Source organism: Arachis hypogaea, chromosome 14 (genome assembly GCF_003086295.3).
Source record: "Arachis hypogaea cultivar Tifrunner chromosome 14, arahy.Tifrunner.gnm2.J5K5, whole genome shotgun sequence".
Taxonomy (NCBI): domain Eukaryota; kingdom Viridiplantae; phylum Streptophyta; class Magnoliopsida; order Fabales; family Fabaceae; genus Arachis; species Arachis hypogaea.
Window position 1 is genome coordinate 142,828,984 of NC_092049.1, and position 25,087 is coordinate 142,854,070.

A 25,087-nucleotide genomic window follows, 5' to 3' on the forward strand; every position below is an offset into this window, starting at 1 on the left:
AAATCGCTTACATGTAATTTTAGGGATCAGATATATTTTGGGTCAACAAGGTGCATACTCTTTAAGAGGGTTAAACGTCTCATGTATAAATGGTTTGTAAAATGGATCTTCCGCGATAAGATATTTGATGAGTGATGAGTGATGATTATAAACAAACAATTGCTGTCATAATTAGTGTGGGCGCCTGTAATGTTAGTATGGTGGTAAACTCGGTCTACATTAAGAATGTAGAAAATCATCGCATCAAAATATGAAATCTACACCGGAAAAAAAAATGAAATGGTTTCTTTAATCTTTACTACATTTGTCCGCTACGTTAGATAGATATTGCAAACGGTGGATGGCTTTCTACATTTTGTACTGAAATGGTTATATGAAGATGAAGATTAGACTATGATGATATTATCTTGTTATGTGGACTAGGGTTGGGAAAGAGGGTGGCTTGGATTTGGTGATAAGGCGGCAAAGACAGTGAAATGGTACATTCAACTGTTTCTAAATAGGATTAGGCAAAGTATGGAGCATCTGTATTAATTAAGGTTGCAATCACTAAAGTACTAAAAGTCTAAAACCCTATTGTGTCATTCTCTTTTTTATTTGGGGTTAAGACCCGGGCCAATACCTTGGCCCGGATTCAATAACAGAAGCTCAATATCCAACCCGGCCCGGTTTCAACCTGCTTTCCCTCTCCTAATACGCCTGAGACCTGTATCCATATCCTCCATTGATGGTGCTCTGATTAATCAGAATCATCCCGGTAAGGGTATGCTCTGAACGATGGCCTCCGAATGGATGCTCCCAACCCCTTCCATCTCATCAGTTTATGTTCCCTGTGACTACATTACATCTCTGCATTTATCTAACTCATCATTACGAATAATTGGCATAATTTCTAATGGGGGTTGCATGCTCCAGTTTGACTTGGAAGATATTTTGGTAGATATTTTATTGGGTAAAACCAAAGTGGGCAACTGCCAACTACTAATACCTAGCCCATATTAATACGCGTCAAACCCAAAAGGGGCATAATCGTCAATACACACAGAAAATGGCAATACTCTAGTGAACTGAACAGTAGCTATTAGTGCTTCTTATTCTTGGCTAATGCTTCAGCGTTTGTGTGTGCTGCGAGTAAGTGGTTCAATCTCCTCAGCTGCTGCTTCATTCCATCGCACACAACACTCACTCTTTTCTTCAGCTTCTTCTGCAATGGCCGCCACCGAAGAATCGCTCCGCAAGGCCCTCGCCGAAAAGCAATCTGCCGTCGAGGCTCAGGGAAATGCTGTCCGTGCACTCAAGGCCGCCGCAGCACCCAAGTCTGACATCGACGCCGCCCTCCAGTCACTCAACGCACTCAAGCTCGAGAAGACCGACGTCGAGCGCCACCTCCAGTCAATCCTCTCCGCCGACGGTGGACTAAGCAGGGAGGCGTTCCGTCAGGCCGCTGTCAACACGCTCGAGCGCCGCCTTTTCTACATCCCGTCGTTCAAGATCTACCGCGGTGTCGCCGGCCTCTTTGACTACGGCCCTCCCGGATGCGCTATCAAGTCCAATGTTCTCGCCTTCTGGCGCCAGGTATCCACAATTTCTTCAATAACTGATTTGTTTTAATCGATAACTTAGGGCTTTCGAATTTTGGAATTTGCATCTTGTGTATTGTAGGAGGAATTGAGTGAAACTTGAGTTATTTCACTTATTTGAGGTTGATGATTGGCGCATGCATGTGGTTACAAAGTTAATCATTATGGTTACGATATTATTAGCTTAGTTAGTTGAGCTTTCGGATGATTAAGTTTTCGCACGCTTAAAATAGAAATAGAAATAGAAATGGATGTGTTTATGGTTTCTTTGTTAAGCTGAGAGGTTTATGTTTTGAGTTGTGTCTTTTCACTTTGTATTTGGCAGCATTTTGTTCTTGAGGAGAACATGTTAGAAGTTGACTGCCCCAGCGTGACACCCGAGGTTGTCCTCAAGGCTTCAGGTCATGTGGATAAGTTTACTGACCTCATGGTTAAGGATGAGAAGACCGGGACATGTTACCGTGCCGATCACTTGCTCAAGGACTTTTGCAATGACAAGCTGCAGAAGGACCTCACGATGTCATCCGAGAAGGCTGCGGAGCTTAAACATGTCTTGGCAACCTTGGATGATCTCTCTGCTGAAGCGCTTGGTGCCAAGATTAAGGAGTATGGAATTACAGCTCCTGAAACCAAGAATCCACTATCTGACCCTTATCCGTTCAATTTGATGTTCCAGACATCTATTGGTCCATCTGGCTTGATCCCTGGGTAAGTAACTTTCCGGTCAAAGCATGTGCTATTTTCTACAAATTTACTGCGGTGAAGACATTTATCTCTTGTTCAAATGTGGCAGCTATATGCGTCCTGAAACTGCACAGGGCATATTTGTGAATTTCAAAGACTTGTACTATTACAATGGAAACAAACTCCCATTTGCTGCAGCCCAAATTGGGCAGGCATTCAGAAATGAGGTTGGTAATTGTTGCCTTGTTTTTGCTCTACAAACACCTAGATGTCTCTCTTTGAACTTGTTACACTATTCTTTACTGTGGTGACAGGTTTAGATCCTTTTCTTAATTCGATTTGTTGTTTATGTGTAGATATCTCCCCGACAAGGCCTTCTTAGAGTCCGTGAATTTACATTGGCAGAAATTGAGCACTTTGTTGATCCAGAAGATAAATCTCATCCAAAGTACAAAGAGGTTGCTGAATTGGAATTTTTAATGTTCCCAAGGGAAGAACAAATGTCTGGGCAATCCGCCAAGAGAATTCGCCTCGGTGAAGCTGTGTCAAAGGTCAGTTTGAGCTATGCTGAGTTCAAGCTTTCTTGTTTTCTTCTACCCTGATTTTTAGTCATCTTCTGTGGTGTGTTATGATTCTTTTTTCCAATTCTTTTTCTTTTATTATTATTTTGTTATCAGGGAATTGTCAACAATGAGACTCTTGGTTATTTCATCGGTAGAGTATATCTTTTCTTGACACGTCTTGGTATAGACAAAGACCGGTTACGATTTAGGCAACACCTTGCTAATGAGATGGCCCATTATGCTGCTGACTGCTGGGATGCTGAGATTGAGTGTTCCTACGGTTGGATTGAGTGTGTTGGCATTGCAGATAGGTCTGCATATGATTTGCGTGCTCACTCGGTAATGACCATTAATTAACATACTCTGAGTGATATCTTTATTAAACCAAGATACAGTTCTAATAGATGAATAGTATGGTAACTTTGGTGGTTGGTATAATTCAAATTGTGTATGTTAACTACAAGATTAAGGAAATTTGATGTGTATACTATAAATATAATTCATGTGCTTTGTTGACGTTGGCATATTGTTGAGTAAAATGCATTTTTGTCATTGAAAAAGTTATTTTCCCCCTTCATCTTACCATTACATGATAAATCGTTTGATCTATCACTTGTTCTACTCTTGAAGTTTTGTTTTTGACCGTATAGTGCTTACTGTGCATTTGATTAATAAAGCAGAACTTTCAACTTTGAAACAACTTACATGGGGATTTAATGATCGCAAAAAACTTGAAGGGCAGTAAGTTTACAAATAGCTATACTTAATGGGTCATACTGTATAATGTATTTTACCCTCGTTGTAATATCATGATCACTAAATAAATCTTTTGGCATATTATTATACGCCTGTGGTTTGTTTCATTCTAATTGCAATTTTTGTATTTAATATTCAGGATAAAAGTGGGGTTCCATTGGTGGCTCAAGAAAAATTTTCAGAGCCTAAGGAAGTGGAGGTACGTTTTAACATTAATAGTGTTTATATATATATACTGGTCCCTGAAACTTGATATGCAACACTAAAAAATCTGCGTTAGTTGACATGGTTTGTGTATGATGCCAGAAATTGGTTATAACTCCCGTCAAGAAAGAGTTGGGTCTGGCATTCAAGGGGAGTCAAAAGAATGTGGTTGAAGCACTTGAGGTAATGGATTAATTCCTTTAATATGATGACACTTCGTAACAGCTACTGGGATTACTTTTGACACATCAAATTCTTCTGCAGGCGATGAAGGAGAAAGAAGCTTTGGATATGAAGGCTGCTCTTGAATCAAAAGGGGAGGTGGAGTTTGAAGTTTGTACACTTGGTAAAACTGTGACTATTACAAACAAAATGGTAACTATTCAGAAGGAGAAAAAGAAGGAGCACCAAAGAGTTTTTACACCATCCGTGATTGAACCATCCTTTGGAATTGGACGGATTATTTATTGTCTCTTTGAGCACTCTTTCTACATGAGGCCAAGTAAAGCTGGGGATGAACAGTTAAATGTATTTCGGTTCCCTGCAGTTGTGGCTCCTATTAAGTGCACAGTTTTCCCTCTGGTTCAGAATAAACAGTACGAAGATGTTGCTAAATACATTTCTAAGTCATTGACTGTTGCGGGTATATCAAATAAGATTGACATTACAGGTTAGTCAATAAATAGAAGTTCTCATTAACACCATTTGTTGAATACAATTTTAGATTATAGAGATTCTCATTGTGAGGAGCACAAATACTAGATACTTGCATGAAGGAAAGTTATATCGTTGTTCACATGCTTTGCATGGTCGATTTAATTTTAGTGATGGATTAATTGGTCTGATCATACCTTAAGACTAATGTCATGCATTTGTTTACCTTTTGAAAAATATTAACAGGTACATCAATAGGAAAACGGTATGCAAGAACAGATGAACTTGGCGTGCCCTTCGCGATCACTGTAGATTCAACATCTTCAGTAACTATTCGGGAGAGGGACAGCAAGGATCAAGTGCGGGTTGATGCCGAAAAGGCTGCATCTGTTGTTCGCGAGGTAACTGAAGGCCACAAGACATGGCAAGATGTGTGGTCAACCTTCCCCCATCACTCCTCTGCTTCCACCGAAGAATGAGTTTCACTCCTTTCACTTTCTGGGTTGACCTCTTAAACTTTTTTGCTGCAGAAGTTTTTGCCATGTTCTTTGTTGGAAACAGTCGAACTACAGGATATTTTTTTACAAACTAAATGTGTCTTCTTTTTATGATTGAGTTCCTGGCTTTCTGCTACATACGGGCTTATTGACTCGCACATTTTGTATCTGTTAAAAGATATAGATATGTTAATTTAACTAGTTTAATTTCAGTTTGCTCATTGCTTCCCGAGGGTTCAAGTCGAGTGAGTGGTCTAGGTCAGATAAGAAAATGATTACATGTTTGTTAAACGTCTGAATTGACAAGGTATAGCACTCAGATAAAGCATAAATGCATAATCCAAAAACAAGATCAAAATTCTCGGGACTGCCTCCCATTAAATTTAGAGGGGTTTGGTTTCAAAAGTTTTATCTTGCAAAAATTATTAAGTTCTTAATTTGTTTGTAGAAAAATCAATTTCATTTTCAACTTGGCGAGTTGCTAGCATAGTGTTTGACTGTTGGGAGACCCGACTCACCCTAGTCCAGCTGGTCAACAAACCTATTTTACCTTTCTCTAGTCCACTGCTGGGGGCAGATGTGATGAGTTTTAATGTGTTCTTTTATGCGCCAAATTTGTTTTTGAAGAGTTTATTACACTTTGAAATTAAGAAACTTCCTCCACGTTGAATCGATAGCCTAGTAGCTTCTACTGCATATTTGCTTGTGCTATTTAAAAGAAAAACATTTTGTTGAATTCTAAGGTGGCCAGGTATGATGTCATTATTGATGCAATTCAGCTACAGGTGCCAAAAACTATTTCTTTCCTATTGCTCCCATTGTGGTCCTATAGCACAATTATATCCTTGCAAAGCATCATTCGTTCAAAAGAAGGTCCTATGACCCATAGTCATATTCCTCCACGAAGAAAGAGTTCAATATGGCATTCATTCAGAGCATGGTTAGTTAAAGACGAATTCCAAAAGAAAGAATAAAGATACTCACAAATAATAAGGCCCATCTCCCTTTTACGATTCTGTTTCATTTCCGTGTTTTTATCGTGTTGCATTGAAAGTTTGAAACTAGTTCAACGTAGCTGTAGTTACTAGTTATTATACCAAATAAGTTCATCAATATAAATAAGACTCCTATTTCACAAATCATCATAATATAATAATAACACTAGATCAATTTTGAAAATTCCCAGACTCCTATCATCTATATTTGTTAAAAGCTTAGTGACAAATATATTATATCAGAACTAGCATTCTAACATGTTTAACAGTATCAGTATAAAACTATAAATTTGTTGACATACAACTAAAACATGCAGAAGAAGTTTCATCAATTCATGCAGTGCAGAGTTATTGGTTAATCAAGAATGCTCTGATATGAGATATCATCTCTTGTGTCCGAGAATGTGAAAGCTGATAGTTATGAAGCACTTGGAATGCATGGCCTACACCTTTGTACATAACTGTTTCAACCCTTTTCCCTGCTCTTGCCAAAGTAGTTGAAAACTCCAAGTTTCTGTCTCTGAGTATATCCAATTCTGAGACACATACCATAATTGAAGGAAGCCTCAGCTCCCTCAATCTGGTTGTGCCATTTGCAAGAGGGTTACAATATGGATGGTCACGGCTGGATCCAAGAGGAAGTGCTAGGCGCCAATAAGTGTCAGAAACCGGCAAAGTTAGCGCCGAATTCGGCGGCTGATGATGAGAATTCTTCTCGGACATTGTTCTTTCCTCTCCTCCAAAGAAAGGTTGGATCAATATGACACCCTTTAGAGACATATTGGTGCTTGATGATCCTATTCTTGTGGCCACATTGAAAGCTATGTTAGCTCCTGCACTATCACCACCTAGGAACATGGAATTTATGTTGCAATGGCTCAGCCACCAATTTTGCACACTAGAGGGATTGAGTGCTTCTCTTTTCACCCAATTGAGAACACTGGTTCCATCATCGTATGCAGCCGGAAGGCGATTCTCCGGTGCCAATTTGTAGTCTATGGACACAATGACACAGTTTGCTTTGGCAGCAAGATTGATCAAGAACTCATGGTAACAAGACCAAGCTGCAGAACCAACACAGAATCCTCCACCATGGAAGTAAACAAGCAAAGGAAGCTTATTGTTGCATTGGTAACTTTGTAAGGGCACGTAAATTCGTGCCCATAAATGGGTCTCTTTGTGGATCATAATGTCTCTAGCAGTGACACCGCGTTCTGATGTCACTGCAGGGGAGACATTAGGCACAATTTGTGGCCTTTCCACTCTCCCATCTCTTCGAACTCTTATGAGTCCTTCGATTTCCTCAGTGATCACATCACGTTGGAGTTGAGCATTGTTGTTCACTTGTGTATTATGCCTAAGAGAAATGGCAGCCATGTTATTATGCTAAATGCTATCTATACAACTCTTAAGACTAATAAGAGAAGCTTCTATTTTGTGATGGCATGCATGGTGTTTGTGGTTTGGTCCCTTATATAGAGAAGAAAATGAAGGTAGAGGAAGCTTCCTTATGCTCTTCCTATATGTCAATATCTTCTTCTGCATGTGCCGCCAAGAAAATTCTTAGTCCTTTTTATGTTTTGACTTTTCCAATTGTACTTATATATATTAAGATTGCCTTTTCTCAAAACCACCGTCTTGTCAAACTCAAATCCATTACTACATGCTCTTAAAGCACACTAGAAATTTTATCATGAAGCTAATAAACGTGGAGAATCTGATTGAATTGAACGAGAGAATGTTCATGTATAGGAGAAGCATTATTCTTATCCGGTAAAGTTCAATGCAGCATTTCACGCCTTACTTTTCTCATAAGCATGGTATACTACCAACTTGCACTGCCATTGTTATTATCAGCTTTAACTTCATTCTGCCACATTTTGTAATATGTGTATACTGTCACTATATATATATCAAGTTAAAAACCATCTTTTTAACATCAAATTCTTATGTAATAAATATATAATATTCATGTCGTCCAACACCGTATTCTCTTACTTTAGAAGTTAAAAAACCTCAAACTATTTGTTTTTTACCCCTAAACATGTTTAGTTTTCAATGTGCAACAAGTATATATTAATATGTCCAAAAAATGTTGGCAAAAGCATGTTGGAATTAGTTGACAAAATAAAATAGTATACTCTACAATTTCTGTTTTCCACAATTTTGACACATTATTCTCTATTATATACTTTAAATTGTGAGACGGTTATATGTATAAAATGCGGCAAATACTTATTTTCAGATTTTGATGCCTAGCTAATCGATGAAATTAACTAGGACACCTGTCATATATAACTGGTTTATACCCTGTATTTTTATCTTCTTTTTTCATTCATTATATTCTACGAACAAGAATATTATTTCTACACTAAAATCAGTTATAAAAATCAGTTACAATGTATTTGTATATAAATACGTATGTAGTTTAATGGGTAAAGTATATTTTTTGTCCTTAAAGTTTGACAAAAGTTTCAAAAATACCCCTAAGTTTTATTTTATTTCAATATTGTCCTAAAAGTTTTCGATTTATATCAAATATACCTTGGACGGCTAATTTTTAAAAAAATTTAAGACCAATTTAACGACAATTTTATAAGAACAACCCTCAACACAAGCAAATCAACCATAGTTTTCATACATTATTATTAGATTGGTCTTAATTTTTTTGAAAATTTAGCCGTTTAAGGGTATATTTGATGCAAATCGAAAACTTTTGAAACAAAATAAAACTTAAGGGTATTTTTGAAATTTTTATCAAACTTTAGGGACAAAAAGTATACTTTACCCTAATTTAATTTATTTTTAATATATATTTATATTCTAACGTATATTTTATACTAATAACTAATTTTAGTAAGTAATTTTAGTGTATAAATAACATAGTCTTTCTACAAAATGTCAAAATCACATAAGGGTGCGAGCGAGTACACCGTATTTGCATGTGTAGTGTAAAGTCCTTTTGTAACATGCGTGAATATTGTGCCATGTTCCTTCCATATTAGGAACCAAAAGTTAGATACTATTTTAGATTTTAGATATGTAAGCATTGGAGTATAGATAATCAGGAATTTCATCAGTCATATATATTTTTCATGAATATGGTAGACAAAGAGTAAGATAAACATAATGATTAATTTGATATTCTTTTTATATATGTGTGTATTCACCACCACCAAGATAATCTAAAATCCTTATCCCTCAATAATACAAGATTTCGTTGTATTTTTGCACAGTAGGCCAATCCAATAGCAATATAAATAAAATTAGTGTCCAATTATTTGTATGTAAGGATAATGTACCACTATCAAATAAAAACTACTGTTTAAGAAATCAATCAAAAGCCTCTTGACCAAGTTGAAATGTGTAAGGTTTAGTCCGCAAAACGACGATAACTTTCTGCTTCCCTTTAATTTTGAGTACGTAGTGCAAATAGAAAGTTAACTTTATTCGATAAATATACCATATCTTTTATAGAAATATGCTTTCCACATAGGTCATGCATGTTATTCTCTTTTTATTTTCTAATTATCAGTTTTAACATTTTCTTCAAAAGTGAAATTATGGGAAATGAAACAATTTGTTTTCTTAAGAAAACAGAAAAAAGATTAAAATAAACTGCTTGAAAGAAGAAAAAAAAAATAATGCTTCCATCCATATATGAGTAACATATATTGAAGTCTTTGAATAAATACTATATGTTTTTTATTATTATTAAAATAAATATATTGTGTATTATGATTAAATTGGCATCATCAAAAAACAATAATATAACTATACGTGAAGATTAATCACAAATCAAATAAAATTAAACATGTGTACATGTGAAGTATAGTGGGCCAGTGGGATTCATTCGCTCTGGTTTTATGAGAATCCCCTAGGGGTGGCAACACTACCCGAACTTGCGGGTACCCACTCCGCTCCTACCCGCTCGGGGCGGGTAATTACCCGCCCCCACACTGGAGCGGGTTTTAATGGAGCGGGTTCTTGGGCGGGGCGGGGTCGGGTTTAGGTTGAACCCGCCCCTACCTGCCCCGGTATATATAATATATATGTAAATATATATATTTTTAATATATAATATACGTAACATATATAAAATAATTAGTAAAATAATTAATAATATTATATTATATATAAATTTTTACTTTAATTTATATTATGTATGTAAATAGTGGTTATATAATTTTTAAAATTTAATTTTATTTGTTGGATTTAATAATTATAGGGGCGGATAGGGACGGGGCGGGTACCCGCAGGAGCGGGTTAGGGTTTAACATTTTACAACCCGCGAGTAGGGCGGGGCGGGTTTGATACGGGTTTTCTGTAGGGCGAGGCGGGGTCGGATAGAGCAAAAACCCACCCCGTTGCCACCCCTAGAATCCCCTCCATATTAACACATATAACTATATAACAAGGAATCAAGTTACCTGAAATAATTAATCATGAATATGTAAAATGTTCTTGTTCTCTCCCTCTCAATCTCTCTAATACATTTCTAGATTCTACCGTGAAAATAGCAATATGGTTTTGCTTAGAGTATACTCTTGTTTAATTTGTAATATGGTGGGTGAACACCTTTAATTTTAACCTGTAAAAAACTGAAAATAGAGAGAATCAACTTTTAATTAGTCAACACTAATCAACGTTATTGTTTAAATTTATAATTTAAAATTTAAGATTAAAAATTTACAATTTTAGAATCTAGAATTTTAATTAGATAAATAAAATCATTTTTAAAAAATTAACTAACGAGGTTGGTTGAAAAAACTTTTGTAATTTGTAAAAAAAAGTTTTATTATAGTTAAATAATTTAGCTTTTAAAATTCAAGTTAAATAACTGATTAACATTAATTATAATAATATAATTAAATTTATCTAATAATTATTGAATAAGTCAGAGAGGATAACTATCCTTTATTTATAAGAGATTTACTAGAAATTACCTTCTTTTAATATCTACAAAAATATAGTGTCTAAAAAAGAATTTTGGCAAAATGTTGTATTTATTTATAAGAAATTAAAATATCTATGTTCATTTAAATAAATAATAAGTTCCATGAAAATATCTATCGAATATTATGGGTTATACATTCACCACCTACATTTCATAAAATTTGCAAATTTAAGGTGCTGGATTAACTTACCAAAATAAAGTGACATATTATTTGCTTATGAATTTAAGACGGTGGAAATTCAAGTGCAGTCGACTTCACGTGAAGTTGATACTTGAGACCCGTTAGATGATTTGACTGATTTGACTAAATTTTCATCTAACGGCTCTCAGATATCAACTTCACGTGAAGTCGACTTCACCTGAGTTTCCAGTGTTTAAGATTTAAAATTAAATTTTTTTTTCTCATTAACTACATATTATGGAAAAACAATACATTAATGCAAATCTAAAACTAAAGGATAAGGAAAAGAGAAGCTTGATAGATATCAACAACCACAAGTTGCATATAGAAAAGGAATTCACAAATTGTCTTGAAATGAAATAATGTTAATAATCATCACATACAGTTTTAATTTAGGTCATGTTGGGAATAATAATGCATGTGAATTATCACATGGCAGTAGCACTTCTGTCTTGAATCATATGTCAATCAACGTTGCATCTATGAGATGAGATTCTTCTTCTCTCCTTCAATTTAATTAAGCTGTGCACATATTGTCATGGATTATATATTCCCTTACGGAATTGAAAGTTTGTCCCTGGATTTTACCAATAGTGCTAACAACTAACTATTGGATGATGATGCTTCTAAATCAATGCGCAAAAGCATAATTAATTAATTAATTATTTTTGTATCTTTCCTTTATTCAATTTAACAAAGCCTTCTGTTTATTCAATATATATAGATACACATTGAATTATTATTATTAATCATCACTAATATTATAAAAATTTTGATTAATTTTTTTAAGTAGGGTCTTGGATAGGTTTGAATTTTGTGAAATAAAAAAAAATCACGGTATAAAATACATATTAAAAATCAGTTAAAATATATATATTCATCAAGGATCGAACTCTTGACCTTTCAGATCTAGAACTTTGCCATGTCATGATACCACTTATTCTAGAAGCTTACGCTAATGGAAAATCTTTAATACTTCCTAAACCTCCATTGTTATTTAGAATAACCATCCGAGTACTAGCGATAATAAACATCCTCTTAAAATCTTAAATTGATTTTGGGGTTCACCAAGGATCGAACTCTTGACCTTTTGGATCTAGCGCTCTAATACCATGTCATGATACCACTCATCCCAAAAGCTGCTGATGGGAAAAGGTAACACTAATAATTATATCTCTAATACTCCCTAAACCTCCATTGTACACATCGTATAAATATTTCATTGGCTCCTCATACTTTTCCTAACTGATTTTGGTAGTTGATTTTTATATACAAATAGTATTTTTGTTAATTTTATTATGGCGTACGGAAATATTTTTAATTCGAATAAAATAGTGTCATATTTAAAAATTAAGGATGACTTATGCCAAAAACTAAATATGATGCTTCATTATTCTCATGATAGTATTTTTGTAGGTTTTTGGCTTAAGAGAGGAGAGATTAGCAAAGCATATATTTGATTAGATGAACCTTAATTAGCTTGTTTGAGGAATGGTTTCAATAATACATGCACATACATTTATTTAGTAGTAGGTCCCATAGGGAAGATTTTCTATGAAGAATCTAAATCTGCCATGCAATGACTCAACGTCGTGGAGGTCCATCATCCATTGAACTGAGTAGTAGGGAAATACCTATAAAGAAGAAAATTCGAATCTCTCATGAACTAGATTCTGATGAGGTGGAATGTAACAATATAATGTAATGGGTCACATTAACCTCACACAAGAGCCATATTGTAAATACCAACGCAAGTTGGCACAGGTGGATGAAGGTCTGTGTCCCTTAACTATCTCTCTTAAGTTCGATACTCACTAGACTAGAGAATGGGAATGGAGCTTACTTGTTTGGGACGATCGCCCATTTTGCTTCTGCAGTACCCGAGAGATGGATACTCTGGTGCAAACAAAAAAAAAGAAAAAAGAGTCATATTGTAAATCGAAATAGGGCGGAACTAGAATAAATTTTAAGAAAAGACAAAATTTAATTTTATAATATAAAAGAGATTAAATTAATTATTTTAGATGAATTAAATTAAAATTTTTATGTAATTTATAAAGGAAAATTAAGATTTAGGAGGACCATTATCCTCCTTTCTCTGTATGAGGCTCCACCATCTAGAACGAAGCTAATTTAGTCAATATTCTTCACAACAACTTCAAAACCATATATAAATAAATAAATATATACAGATGAATGAGCTTGTCAAGTTTTCGAATTGAAGCCCGTTGATATGTATATGAAGAACGGTTGCCATCTTTCTTTATTCCTTAGGTTAATTATTCCCATCTTTAGTTTCTTCTCCCCCTTTTTTGACCGTAATGGATCAAGTTGGTTGTCTTTCACCTAATAAATAATGCGTCACTTTTTGTGCTCTAGATTTCGGGAGTGATCTTCTTCGATGAAAAAAAATTGGATGATGTTAATTGTAATTTTTTATTTTTTATTATATTTTTTCTCATATTTAATTTTAGTCTCACTTATAAGTTAATGGTAAGAGATCATACTATATTTTTTCAAGTGTTAAAAAAATTAGAAAAAAATCTATTTTTCTATATTTCTGTCAATTTTGTGTTAAGTTAGCTATGTATATATCAAAAAGCTTGAGAGTTTCTATTGTCCTATATTAAAATTAGTTATTAGTATAAAATATATATTAGAATATAAATATACATTGAAAATAAATTAAATCACACATGTATTTATATACAAATACATTAGTGATTAATTTTAGTAGTTGATTTTAGAGTATGAATAATATTTTTTATTGTACTATCTTGCTTTTATTTTTTAAAATAAAAGAGTTCAACACAATAAAATAGAATAACAAAAAAACAAAAAAACTAAATAATAAATACAAAAATTAATTCATAGTCATATCTAGCATTGTCATTAACTAACAATCATTATGATAAACTTTATTCTACTTTTTGTAGCTCATAAACGACTTGTTAATAACTTTCGCAACTCTTATTTCTTGACTCCTGAAAATTCTATTGTACTATTTATCTTGTCTTAATATACATTTTAATCGTTTAACTATCTTTTTCAACTCAAAATGTATACCCAATAAATTAAAAACTAATAATAAGATTTATTGAGAGCTATTGATTGATTGACATCAAATTTCCAACATTGATGCCCCTTTTTAAATCGAATTCCAACCCAACCATTTTTGCTTACCATCTTCCTTAATACACCTGGCAACAGAAGATGATGAATAACCTTAAGTAGGGGCAAACGTTTAACTTGAAAGGGATATCATATAATGTCGTTATTTATTGAAAATTATCTTAATTATTTCTGCTGTTGAATATGAATAAGAATATCAAAAATATTTAATTACATTATATTTAAAAAAAAAGGGGTGGCAAGACATGATATGTGGGATAAAAACAAATAGCGTGTGGAGCTTGAAAATATTTGTTTGGAGTGATGCATTGAGGTCCCTATAAGGCAGATACGTCCTTAACCTTCTATCCAAGTTAGGATTAGGCTTAGAGATTTATTGTCCAACCACTAAAATCTAATTTGAGCCACATGAAAGCCCAAAGGATTTCCCATCCACTCGCCACCTTATACATTTATCAACCATAAAGATAGCCCACATCGATTTGTTACTTGGTTAAGAAAAAGATAAAGAAGATAAATAGCCCAATTCTAGACATATTGGTTGGTTCAGTAAAGTGGGAGTCCTCTCTCTAACTTGTTACCACATAAAACTTAAAAGGGACTTTGTATTCATCAGTCATTACAATAAATAAAAAAAATAATGAATGCTAGGTAAACAAAAAAAACAGCTAGAACTTGTCTTATTTAGCATTAATTAATTATCGCAACAATTAATAAATGCTAAATAAGGTAAGTTATGACTGTTTTTGGCTGATTTTCTTTGATTACCAAATATTTCTGTAAAAAAAAAAATTTAAAATTGGACGTTACAAATAAAGACAATGAAATACTAATCCGATAATAATAAATAAGTAAAATATACATAAATATTTGGTAACTAAAATAAATTAGTCAAAAACAGTTAGAATTTATCTTATTTAATATTTATTAATTATTGTAATGATGAATGAATGCTAAAATAAAGTAAATTTTGGCTATGTTTTTTTTTTTCTAGTATTACTGTAAAATATATATGTAGTAGCTTTTCTTTGACAAGGTAATGCTTTAAGAGACTTTTGCCGTTTTCATTACATGAGTTTCTAAATAAAGTTGGCAAAAGCTAGTCTTCATATAGTAAATGCCATATTCTACTGACTCAAAACTCTTGTTTCTTAGTTGTCCCATGCATTCCTGAAATCTATATATATTGACCTCTCCATCAAATTGCTTAGCTAAGTCTTTCATCATCAGTTGACCTTGTACTCTTACTAGATTCTGAATGCTACTTTACATGGTTGACTTCCATCTTAAATCATACACATTATTTAATTTGCTTCAAATCTTATTTTAGTAGATGTAACCAATTCATTGGCACAAAGTCTTATGAACTCTTTTTTAAATTCAGAAGAGCTTTTTAGGTTACCTGCTTTTTAGTGATTGTTGGTTCTATTATACTCATTCCACGCTAGCATTCTTATACGGCATTAAGAAATTACCCTTTGTTGACTTATGAGTAGGGACAAATAGAGAGAAATTGTTGGGCACGACTAGGCTACCGGTAATATATAAATATAGAACTAATATAAAATTGTACATTAATAATAATGTGTCAAATGTCAAATGCTTACTTAGCTTATATATAATAGAAATCTACTATTTAATACAAATTAAACTACACAATATATGTCGTAGTAGTATGAACAAAAGCTGCTCCATATATAATTGGAAAATAGATGCTGCTACTCTTAATATTATAATATATGCATCCATATCATCCATGCATGACTCATTTTATCTTTCATCAAGTGAATAGAGAAGAGCATGGTTCACGTCCTTGTGCAAAAAGGCCTGCTCCAAAATTCATGTTCCTCTTGCATTGTAGCCGCTACCTTCAAAGACAGCGACACAAGAATATGTCTCACCATCTGATTCCGTATATATATTCCTCTAAACGAAGTTTATATATGTGTTCCTTCGTATTAAGTACCAACTCCAATTAACTTCAGCTGTCATAAAAAATTGCAATGAGATCACATCATTCCATGCAAATTGCAAAACAAAGAAAAACCAGAATAATGGAGTAGGACATGGGAATTACAATGTTATTCTGAGGCTTTCCCCAATAAAATCCTTGGATGAAAATGGGAAAAACATTGCAAGCAGCAAGAATATAAATCATTAATGCGTGCTTGCCCATCCATTCCATAATCATAGTCAAGCGACTATATCCACATACATCAACCTGCCAAGGAAAGAAGAAATACGAGAGAATAAAATTCAATAACACTGTAAAGAAGAAAACTAATTCTATATGATGCATCAGTATATGATTATAAATTAAGATAAAAGATAGATAGCATGAAATCAATCAATGTGTATCTAACCATCAAATAAATTCCAACAAAGAGGACACCGGAAGCGCCAGCAGTGACACACATATAACTGAATGTGTAGAGAGCCTTGTTTATGTGCATTCCTACAAGACCAACATCAAGCAAGGTTAATATTTACAAGGAACAGAAATGTCAGTGGCACAATCATTCATCACATGAAAGGAATATATGAAGAGATTACCAAATAAGTCCAATGCAAAGCCAAAAACTACAAGAAAAGAGGTTGGGATCATCCAGTATAGGATTCTAACTCTATGGTCCTGCATAATCCAATAAAAAAAATAACTAAGATTCTGATATAAATCAAAGACAAACATAACAAAGAAAAAAGTGAGGATTACCTTGAAATGGACAATAATATGTCCATAGTGCAAGCCAACCAAGCAAGTAACTATTGCCATCACCGAGCTGTAATTCCACAAAAAGAAAATGAGGGCAGATAAAAAATAGTCGCGTTCCATGTATATCTTTGTTATGCACCGACAATGTAAAAGAATTTAAGAATCATCTCAAATATTATTAAGAAGACATAGAGTACCTCACCTTAAGAGTCCTTCAGGGTCAAAGGGGGCCTGACACCAAGAAGGAGCATCAGGAGGCAATGGTCCATTTTCAGGGGAATTAATACTGCACTCCTGTTGATATTCATTACAAGAAAAGGTAACATATATGTTCAAGAAAATGCACCCAAGTACTAGAAAATTAGAGTGTAAACAATGTCAGAATCGCGAGGAACAACATACAGGCGTCCGTGCATATATTGGTCTCCCATACAGATGTCGTATACCCAATATTGTTCGATCAATCATTCCAACAGCGTTGCAGCCTGGTCCAGTGTCACCCCTTACTCCACATTTAACCTAGGAAATGGGTACCATGTAAAAACATAAATCCACCACTAAAACAAGTTAAATTAATACTTCAAAGTTTTTTACTTTGAAACCTATAAATAAGATGACATCAACACTCACTGAAAATATTTTTGGCTCTGAAGAAGACTCAGTGGCAATCCGATACTCCCAATCAGGAACATATAACCCATACAGCAAGGAAAGATAAATTCCAGATACAAACAAAGACACAGCCCTGTTGTAATCAAACAGATCTATCTGATGTGACGCATAGATATCAAACTAAGAAAGAAACTAAAGCCGGGAGGAAAAATTGAACTCACCACTGGTATCGATACTTCCTTAATAGGGATGATCCTGAGTTAACAGTATCATCACTTCTGAGCCAAATTTCACACAGTGCTGTCACCAAATATGCTAATGCAATTCTCTGGCATCCACCGAGTAAAATAGTCAATGATCAGTATCATAAAAGGAAATATATTAATATAGACAATATTAAGTGAAGAGAAGAAGAGAGAAAACAAGCTGCTAAGGGAATACCTGCAGTATTCCCATCAATCTTATGCGCTTAATATCCACCCCGAATGACAGGTCAGTCAGGCGATGAAAATAACCACCTGAGGAGCGAAGAGGGTTCAAATTTAGACATTCAAAAGAGAGATAAATTACAAAATGCAAGTTCTCAACATCAGAATACATATTAGTAAAGTCACCAATGCTAACTTGGCTTCAACATTCGATATTCTTCAAAAAGTACAATGCCAACAAACAAAGCTTAGAATTTAACCACAAACAAAGCCATAGGTTCAGTTGACTACCTTGAAGAAAAAGGCCCAATATGAGAAGCTTCAGAGCTCGTAGAAATGCTTTTCTTGTCGCATCAGCTCTGCAAGATGGCTTCTGTTGAAGAGAAAGAGGTTCATCTAGTCAAATGACAAAAAACTATCCAGATAGCATACTTCATAGAGTCACTTTACTGAGTGACATTGTAACAGACTCATTGGTTTTTCTGAATCGTGTTAATTAATAATTACATAACAGTTTCAAGTGTATACCTTGTACGTGAGGGCAAGTGCAACACCAACAATGAAAAGAAAGAATGGCATGACAAAATCTGCTATTGTCAAACCATTCCATGGGGAATGATTGAGTGCCGGAACAATACCACCAGCATCATCCACCAGTATCATCAGCTGCATCAGCAAAAATAGAATGTAACGAGAAATACAACATATTATTAACGATAACATATTTATCTGAAATATAAGGAATTAAGGACTAAGTCTTTGATGCGCACATTACACATTTCATATGTTACCTGCCCCAAAAAATCATATATATCACATGTCCAACTAAGTATCACATTTCTTAGATAATGTTAAGACTATTGAATGATTGGTTAATTGCTGAATGCAAGGTCTAAGTTATCTTTTCCATTAGATTAAACTATTTGTTGTCTTGTACCTTAAAAATGAATTATGAGTTAGAGTGATTAGCTACACCAAAGTGTAGAAGTTATCTAATAAGATACTTGCATTTGTATGCCTCCCACCTTCATTGTCTTTGAGGCACATGGTTGGGTCATATTTTGCAACGAAGAAACACCATGTGTACACCACCATTAAAATAAAGCTAAGTGGTAGCTTGTCTTATCCAGTTAAATTCAATAAGGCGCACTAAACAAGGTTCAGATCTGACAAAATTACATAAGGAATTTGGTGGTTGCAAAAAGAATTGACAAGTTAAAATATAGAAAGACAACGGTTGCTTATTCAATAGTCACCTTGCAATGATGCATTTTTTTGTTAACAAAAATATGATATGCATGCAGCTCCTAACATGGAAACAATGATCCAATAGACAGATAGATGCTACTTTCTAAAGCAAACAGAGTGTGTGTTATGCGTTTCATTGTCATATCCAAATAATAAAGTAATAATAAAGCAAGTGATAGTGGCGAGTCGGTTAACCATTACATCTAAACCACCCTCTCGTTTTCACTATGAAGCATTAGTTAACGTATAAACTAGAAAACTAATTTATGTAAAATTTAGATTAGTGACACGTAGTTTCGTATTAACCTAGTACTTTAAACTTTTAGAATTATTATTATGGGAGTATTATAAAACGTTTATGTGGCCCTTCTAAATTATTGAAAAACAAAAAATAATGAGTGTGGGAAATTTGTTTGTTGCCTAACTAACGGTTCGGAGATTAGCGAATTTGCCTAACAATTATTATCATTATTATGAGCAATCGTGTTGAAGATGGTTATGATTTTTCAGTTAATTTGGGTGCTCAAAAGAAGGAGCGTTAGCGGGTATATATCCCGATTTATTGGGCTTGTAAACAATAATTATATCTTGATAGTACTAAACTACTGATAAAATTTTTAGTTAAATATCAATATTTCAAATTTTGACTTAATAAGTAATAACGTAAGAAAATCATTTTTTAAGGAAGGAACTTAGGAAGCCAAATAGTATTGAGTTACGGTACACAAGATAGAAGTGTACGCATATCATTGCTTTGCATTTAGAATGGGGTATATTCGTTTATATCAACAATATATTCTCACATCAATAATTGCAAAAAGAAAATTGTATGCTTTTATTTTTTTAAAAATAGCAAAAAAAAAAAACTATATAATTAGAAAAGCAAATAAAACGAAATAGAATAAATAATGAAGAAAAACTGAAAAACAAACGGAGGGCGGTTATTTTTATAACAATATTTGTTATTAAAAGCAAAGATGATAGAGTATTTTAATTTTGATATAATAATATTAGGAGAGAATAACGGAAAGAGCAAGTAGAGGTAGTGCAGTTTAATTGGACGGTATTCCGAGGGAGCTGAGAAAAAGAAAAAAAAAAAAAAAGCGACTAGGAAACACCAAATGCAATTCTTTCCTTCAAAGTAAAGCATCATCAAAAAATACTTGGGATGCCAAAATCAATCAAAGCCTTTTTAGTTATGGCAATTCTGAGAATCTACCCGCTCTACATTCAATTATTAACACATTAAATAACAATTCAGTAAGTAGTGATTGGTGTTAGATGAGCAGCAACATAAATGCCTATCTATAAAATGGTTGTTCGCTGTTAAAAACGGAAAGATTTTACTACTTGGCTCAACAAATTTGCTCACAAACCCGTAATGTTGCATATGACCCTTTTAGCCTTGTAGTTGTATGTACTACAATCATTTTTGGCCTGGCATGCCATGACACTTAATCCTGATCTAAAAATCTGAGCAATACGACGTCGTTTCTTCCTCCCTATCGCGATTCAAAAAATATCACTTATCTTTTTTAGTTGTTATTACTTATTACTACTGCTACTACTACTACTAACTTTCTGTCACAGGCAGGGAGCAGTCACAGCACATATTAATTAATTATTAATAGCGACTAAAATTAAAATAAAAAATAAATAAAACTAGGGAAAAAAAAAAGAGAGATTCGAGAAGGTGAAAGAGGAGGAGGGAGGTGTGGGAATGTTACCGCAACAGTGAGGCCACGAAAGACATCAAGTGAAAGAAGACGGTGAGACTGAGATGGAGGTTGGTGCTTTGAAGAAGAGACTTCCTGAACAATCTTGGTGCTGTTAGGCCTTGTTTGGCGTTGTGGTGCAGCAATGGTGGCGGTGCTGGCAGATCTTGAATCAGAGATCTGCTGGACTGCCATCTCAACATCCTCATCGTCTTCATCAAAGTTCTTGATAGCTTCGTACTTCTCCATCTCTCTCTCTCTCTCTATACCTCTCTCTTGCTAACTACCATCTATTTACGCAGGAAAATAATGATTATCTGGAATCAAATATAGAGAAAGATTGTGTGCTGAGAGAGAGAGAGAGAGAAATGTGATGCGAAGGGATGAGAGAAAGAGAGGTCTTAGCAAGAATAAGGCTAAGGTGCTCCAAACTCTGAAGAGTAGTGTGTTTCTTGCGCTGCTTCTTTCTTTCCCTTTCCTCTTCCTCTCACTTTTATAGCGCACTTCCACCTGCGCCACAAACAACCCTTTTTACCCCCCTTTCTTTTTTTATCATAAATTCATATTTTATCTTTTAAAACTATTTTAAAATTAAAATATAAAGAAAAAGTCTAGGGCCAACAGTTTTTTTAAATTCTGACCAACATGTAACCAGCAAAAAAAAGTGAGTCATTAGATTAAATCTCATACCAATTTCACACAATTAAAATCATTATTGATGACTACAAATCACAAAAATTGCTGACTCCTAACACTCCTCAAATATAAATACAAGAATAAAAAAAGGTTAGTTATTAAAACGCTAATGACTTCTTTTCTTAAAAAAACACAAATGAAATTATTTTCAAAATTCGGCTTTTTTTTTAAATAGAATGTATTTGTGTGTTATTGACTTATTATTCTCTATTATGTAAACCTTCGTTTTTTTTTTTTTAATATAGAATCTATTTTTTTGAATTGATAATTAAACAAATCAGAGGCTCGATTTTATAGTTGTCATCCACGAATAAAAAATCAAACAATTTAATTTTATGGATATTAAAATTTAAATTGTAGGAGACATAAATTGAAATATCTAATCTTAACGATAATTCTTTTTTTAAATCGGTATCTAACTCTGATTCTCAAATTTTAATATCCAAATCTGACGTTTAAATTTTTTTAATTGTTCTCTACAATTTTATGATATACTACTCACTTCAATAATAAAAGAAAAGAAAAAACACACATTCCTCCCTGATATCAAAAATAAAAAACGTCAAAATTGAACAAATATGATAATTTGCAAATGACGAAAACAGGCACTTCCGAGTTCCGATGTATATTTTAGATGATTAATAATTGGGTGAATACTCTATTCGATTCCTGATAATTACTTCGAAAGGATAACGAAGTCTCTAAAAAAAATATCCAATTCAACTTCTGATCTTTTTTTTTTAAGACTGATTAGTCCTTGTACCAAAAAAAATAACATTGATTTTTTTTTTGTCAAAAATCTCGTTGTCTTTTGAGATAATTGTAAATGACTGTTTTGAATTTTTCTCTTAATAATTTTTATAATTTGTTTTGTTTCTGGTAAATTTTACCTGTCTTAGAAAATGGTAAGTTATAGAAAGAGTTTCTACATGCAGACTCCAACTTCTACAAATATATATTTTATTTTCCTTAAAAGAGGTTAGGCCCGAGGATCATTCTTTCTAAGGGCCCAAACTTCTTATTTGTCAATCTAATCATTTCTTGTTACCTTAAAATTAACACTATCAAACTTATATATATTCACAACATTTAATCTATAACTATATACGACGTAATACAAAATCCATGGTCCACTCGTAAATTCAAGATAAAAGTAAATCCATACAAAATTTATAAAAGACAATCCAAGCTAATTAAAAGTATTTTAGTAAAATATTAAGATTTCTTTCCTCTTTTGTTATGTGTATATTGAAAGGATAGTGTTTATACTTTGACCTAACAATATAATCAGACTTAAAATAAATAGAAGTCCATTTAAGAGATTTAACTATTTTTAAAATATCTCTTACTTATTTAGGGGGGAAATTTCAACAATTTATTTTAAAAAAGAACAATTATCTATTATTAAAGATATAATTATTCTAAAAAATAATTATTTTTTCTACTATAAATATACTAATATCTTCGAGTATATTAAGAAATCGATCTAAAAAAATTTGGCCTGTTAACTTAAACACCAGAGTCCTTTATGTAGATACTACCTCACTTTCTCACGAAAAATTCGGACGATAATATCTCGACATCAATACAAATTAGATGCTGCCTTAAAAAAGTCTAGACCTCATAAAAAAAAACCCAATTTTAAATACAGGTATGCTACACATACAAGCCTTTTTGGTTTATAAGTCTTACAAGTTGGCACAAGTCTAACAAAACACACGCGCATTACACTCCCACATTCAAGAGTAAATACACGCACGTTACTCAACCACTTCCTGTTTCCAAAGCGCGCTACTCACCATTATGAATGGCTCTTCTTCTTCCTCGATGAAAATCACAAATGTCATTTTTCTTCGCGTTTCTCCTCCTCCTCTTCTTCCTTCTTCTTCTCCCCTTCTTTGTGTTTCTACTCTTTTTGTTTGCGTGTTTCATCTTCATCGTCGTGTTTCTCCTCCTTCTTTTGATTTTGCAACATTATGTATTTTTTTCTTCTTTGTTTGATTTTTTCCTCCAAAAAGAATTATGAGAATATGAAATAAGAAGATGAAGAAGAATAAGCAATAGAAGATGAGGAGGAGGAAGATGAAGAGTTATGAATTATGCAGAACTCATCAGAATAAAAATACACCTAAATATTTTCTTTTTACACCCAAATATTTTCGTTTTTACACCCAAATTTGCTGCAGATACATAAATGAGTTATGTTACGTGTACACTAAAATCAGCCACCAAAGTTAACAAGGGCTGCAAAATACACCATATTGAAACCAGCATAAACTATAGAATGCAAATACAACTATAAAACCATCATAAAAAAAAAACAAAAATTAGATTCATGAATCATAACTAAACAGAAACTAAAACAATTCAACTAAAAAAATAAGACAATTCACCTTCCGTCAGATGAAAAGTCATAAACTGTAAATACACCCAAACTTTTATAAAAATACACTCAAATATTCTTGATTTACACCCGCACGTCTGATATAAAATGGACAAGATTATATTAATTATAATCAGAACTAGTACATTAGATTCAATTCAAACAATGAATAATTAACAGCAAATTTCACAGGCAAGGTTCATGCACTAGTTCATCTGACAATCTGAAGTTGAATTATCCATTATCTTCAAAAACGATTTCAGAACTTGATGTCAAAAAACAATGGAACTCGAGAATAACAAAGAAAGAGAACAGAGAGAGAAGAGCACGTAAATAAAGAAGGAGAAAGAAAAGGCAAGAAATTCGAAAAAAAAAACGGAATTCTTTCAAAATTAAAAATATGTTAGAAGCGCGTGAAACATATGTGCATAACAAGCGCGTTTAAGCGTAATATCAATTAGAGAACTTATAAGACTTTTATAGCAAAATCACTTATAAGTAGAGATTAATCCTTTTAAATAACCCTCAAAACAAGATTATTAATTAAGTAACTATCCTCTCCATTTTAAGTAATTTTCGCATATGCTTGCTTCTATGAAAATCTTTCCTCATCCCTATTCCGGATAACATTTTAAATTAAAAAAAGATAAATTTTCATTGGATAAACTATTGTAAATTTAAAGAATGGTTTCGAGATTTTCAAATCCATTACAAATTTGAAAAATTAAAAGTGTACGCCATAATTTGAATTTCAAAACACTTTTTTTTTTCAAAAAATGAAAAAATATAAAAAAGGATTAAATTAAAATACATACTACACTTCAAAGCAAATTTCTAGACAAATTGCACATCAAAAAATCCAGCAATAACTTTTCACGATTTCATATTCATGCTCATGCCCTATATATCTTTTAGAATGTGTAACTTCATTATACCATCCATGTTTAGATTTTCTATTAAACACAGCATTATTCAATGTTAATAAAATGACATCCCATTATAAAAAAAATGCGCATAATATTCGAGTATTTTTAAAAATTATATATATGAATCGAACATATAGTATTATATTCTTTTTTCCTGGGGTCG

General features: G+C 33.2%; 3 protein-coding genes across 4 annotated transcripts; 1 reads left to right on the forward strand and 2 right to left on the reverse strand.

Moving 5' to 3' along the window:
- Positions 1-140: 140 nt before the first annotated feature.
- On the forward strand, positions 141-5,150 carry LOC112798272 (glycine--tRNA ligase, mitochondrial 1-like). Its single transcript, XM_025841523.3, has 9 exons — positions 141-1,575; positions 1,906-2,288; positions 2,374-2,491; positions 2,621-2,815; positions 2,942-3,166; positions 3,723-3,782; positions 3,890-3,970; positions 4,052-4,457; positions 4,688-5,150. Exons 1-9 carry the CDS (start codon positions 1,105-1,107, stop codon positions 4,918-4,920), a joined length of 2,172 nt encoding a protein of 723 aa, XP_025697308.1. The 5' UTR covers positions 141-1,104; the 3' UTR covers positions 4,921-5,150.
- A 903-nt stretch (positions 5,151-6,053) lies between these two features.
- Positions 6,054-7,310, reverse strand: LOC112798273 (probable carboxylesterase 17). The gene has a single exon (XM_025841524.3). It carries the CDS (start codon positions 7,308-7,310, stop codon positions 6,282-6,284), a length of 1,029 nt encoding a protein of 342 aa, XP_025697309.1. The 3' UTR covers positions 6,054-6,281.
- Positions 7,311-15,716: 8,406 nt separating this feature from the next.
- LOC112798275 (uncharacterized) lies at positions 15,717-21,877 on the reverse strand. Of its 2 annotated transcripts, XM_025841528.3 has the most exons (13): positions 20,932-21,877; positions 18,485-18,622; positions 18,248-18,329; positions 17,970-18,046; positions 17,750-17,856; positions 17,547-17,661; positions 17,319-17,435; positions 17,119-17,210; positions 16,917-16,983; positions 16,757-16,835; positions 16,567-16,658; positions 16,281-16,424; positions 15,717-16,188 (listed from the first exon to the last, which is right to left on the reverse strand). In XM_025841528.3, the coding sequence occupies exons 1-13, from the start codon at positions 21,166-21,168 to the stop codon at positions 16,162-16,164; spliced, it is 1,374 nt and encodes a 457-aa protein (XP_025697313.1). In that variant the 5' UTR covers positions 21,169-21,877; the 3' UTR covers positions 15,717-16,161. The 2 variants fall into 2 exon arrangements, with proteins under 2 accessions (XP_025697313.1, XP_025697312.1); XM_025841527.3 differs by having other exon boundaries at positions 16,757-16,983; positions 20,932-21,758.
- Between the last annotated feature and the right edge of the window lie 3,210 nt (positions 21,878-25,087).

Bases quoted from the DNA above. Each gene is read 5' to 3' on its own strand.
- LOC112798272 (XM_025841523.3), top strand. From the start codon at position 1,105: ATGCTTCAGCGTTTGTGTGTGCTGCGAGTAAGTGGTTCAATCTCCTCA. The intron at 2,289-2,373 runs GTAAGTAACTTT...CAAATGTGGCAG, and splicing joins CCATCTGGCTTGATCCCTGG to CTATATGCGTCCTGAAACTG. The intron at 3,971-4,051 runs GTAATGGATTAA...ATTCTTCTGCAG, and splicing joins ATGTGGTTGAAGCACTTGAG to GCGATGAAGGAGAAAGAAGC.
- LOC112798275 (XM_025841527.3), bottom strand. From the start codon at position 21,168: ATGGAGAAGTACGAAGCTATCAAGAACTTTGATGAAGACGATGAGGAT. The intron at 18,047-18,247 runs GTAGTCAACTGA...TTCGCTCCTCAG, and splicing joins ATTGGGCCTTTTTCTTCAAG to GTGGTTATTTTCATCGCCTG. The intron at 17,662-17,749 runs GTGAGTTCAATT...TGATTACAACAG, and splicing joins AGGAAGTATCGATACCAGTG to GGCTGTGTCTTTGTTTGTAT.
- LOC112798273 (XM_025841524.3), bottom strand. From the start codon at position 7,310: ATGGCTGCCATTTCTCTTAGGCATAATACACAAGTGAACAACAATGCT.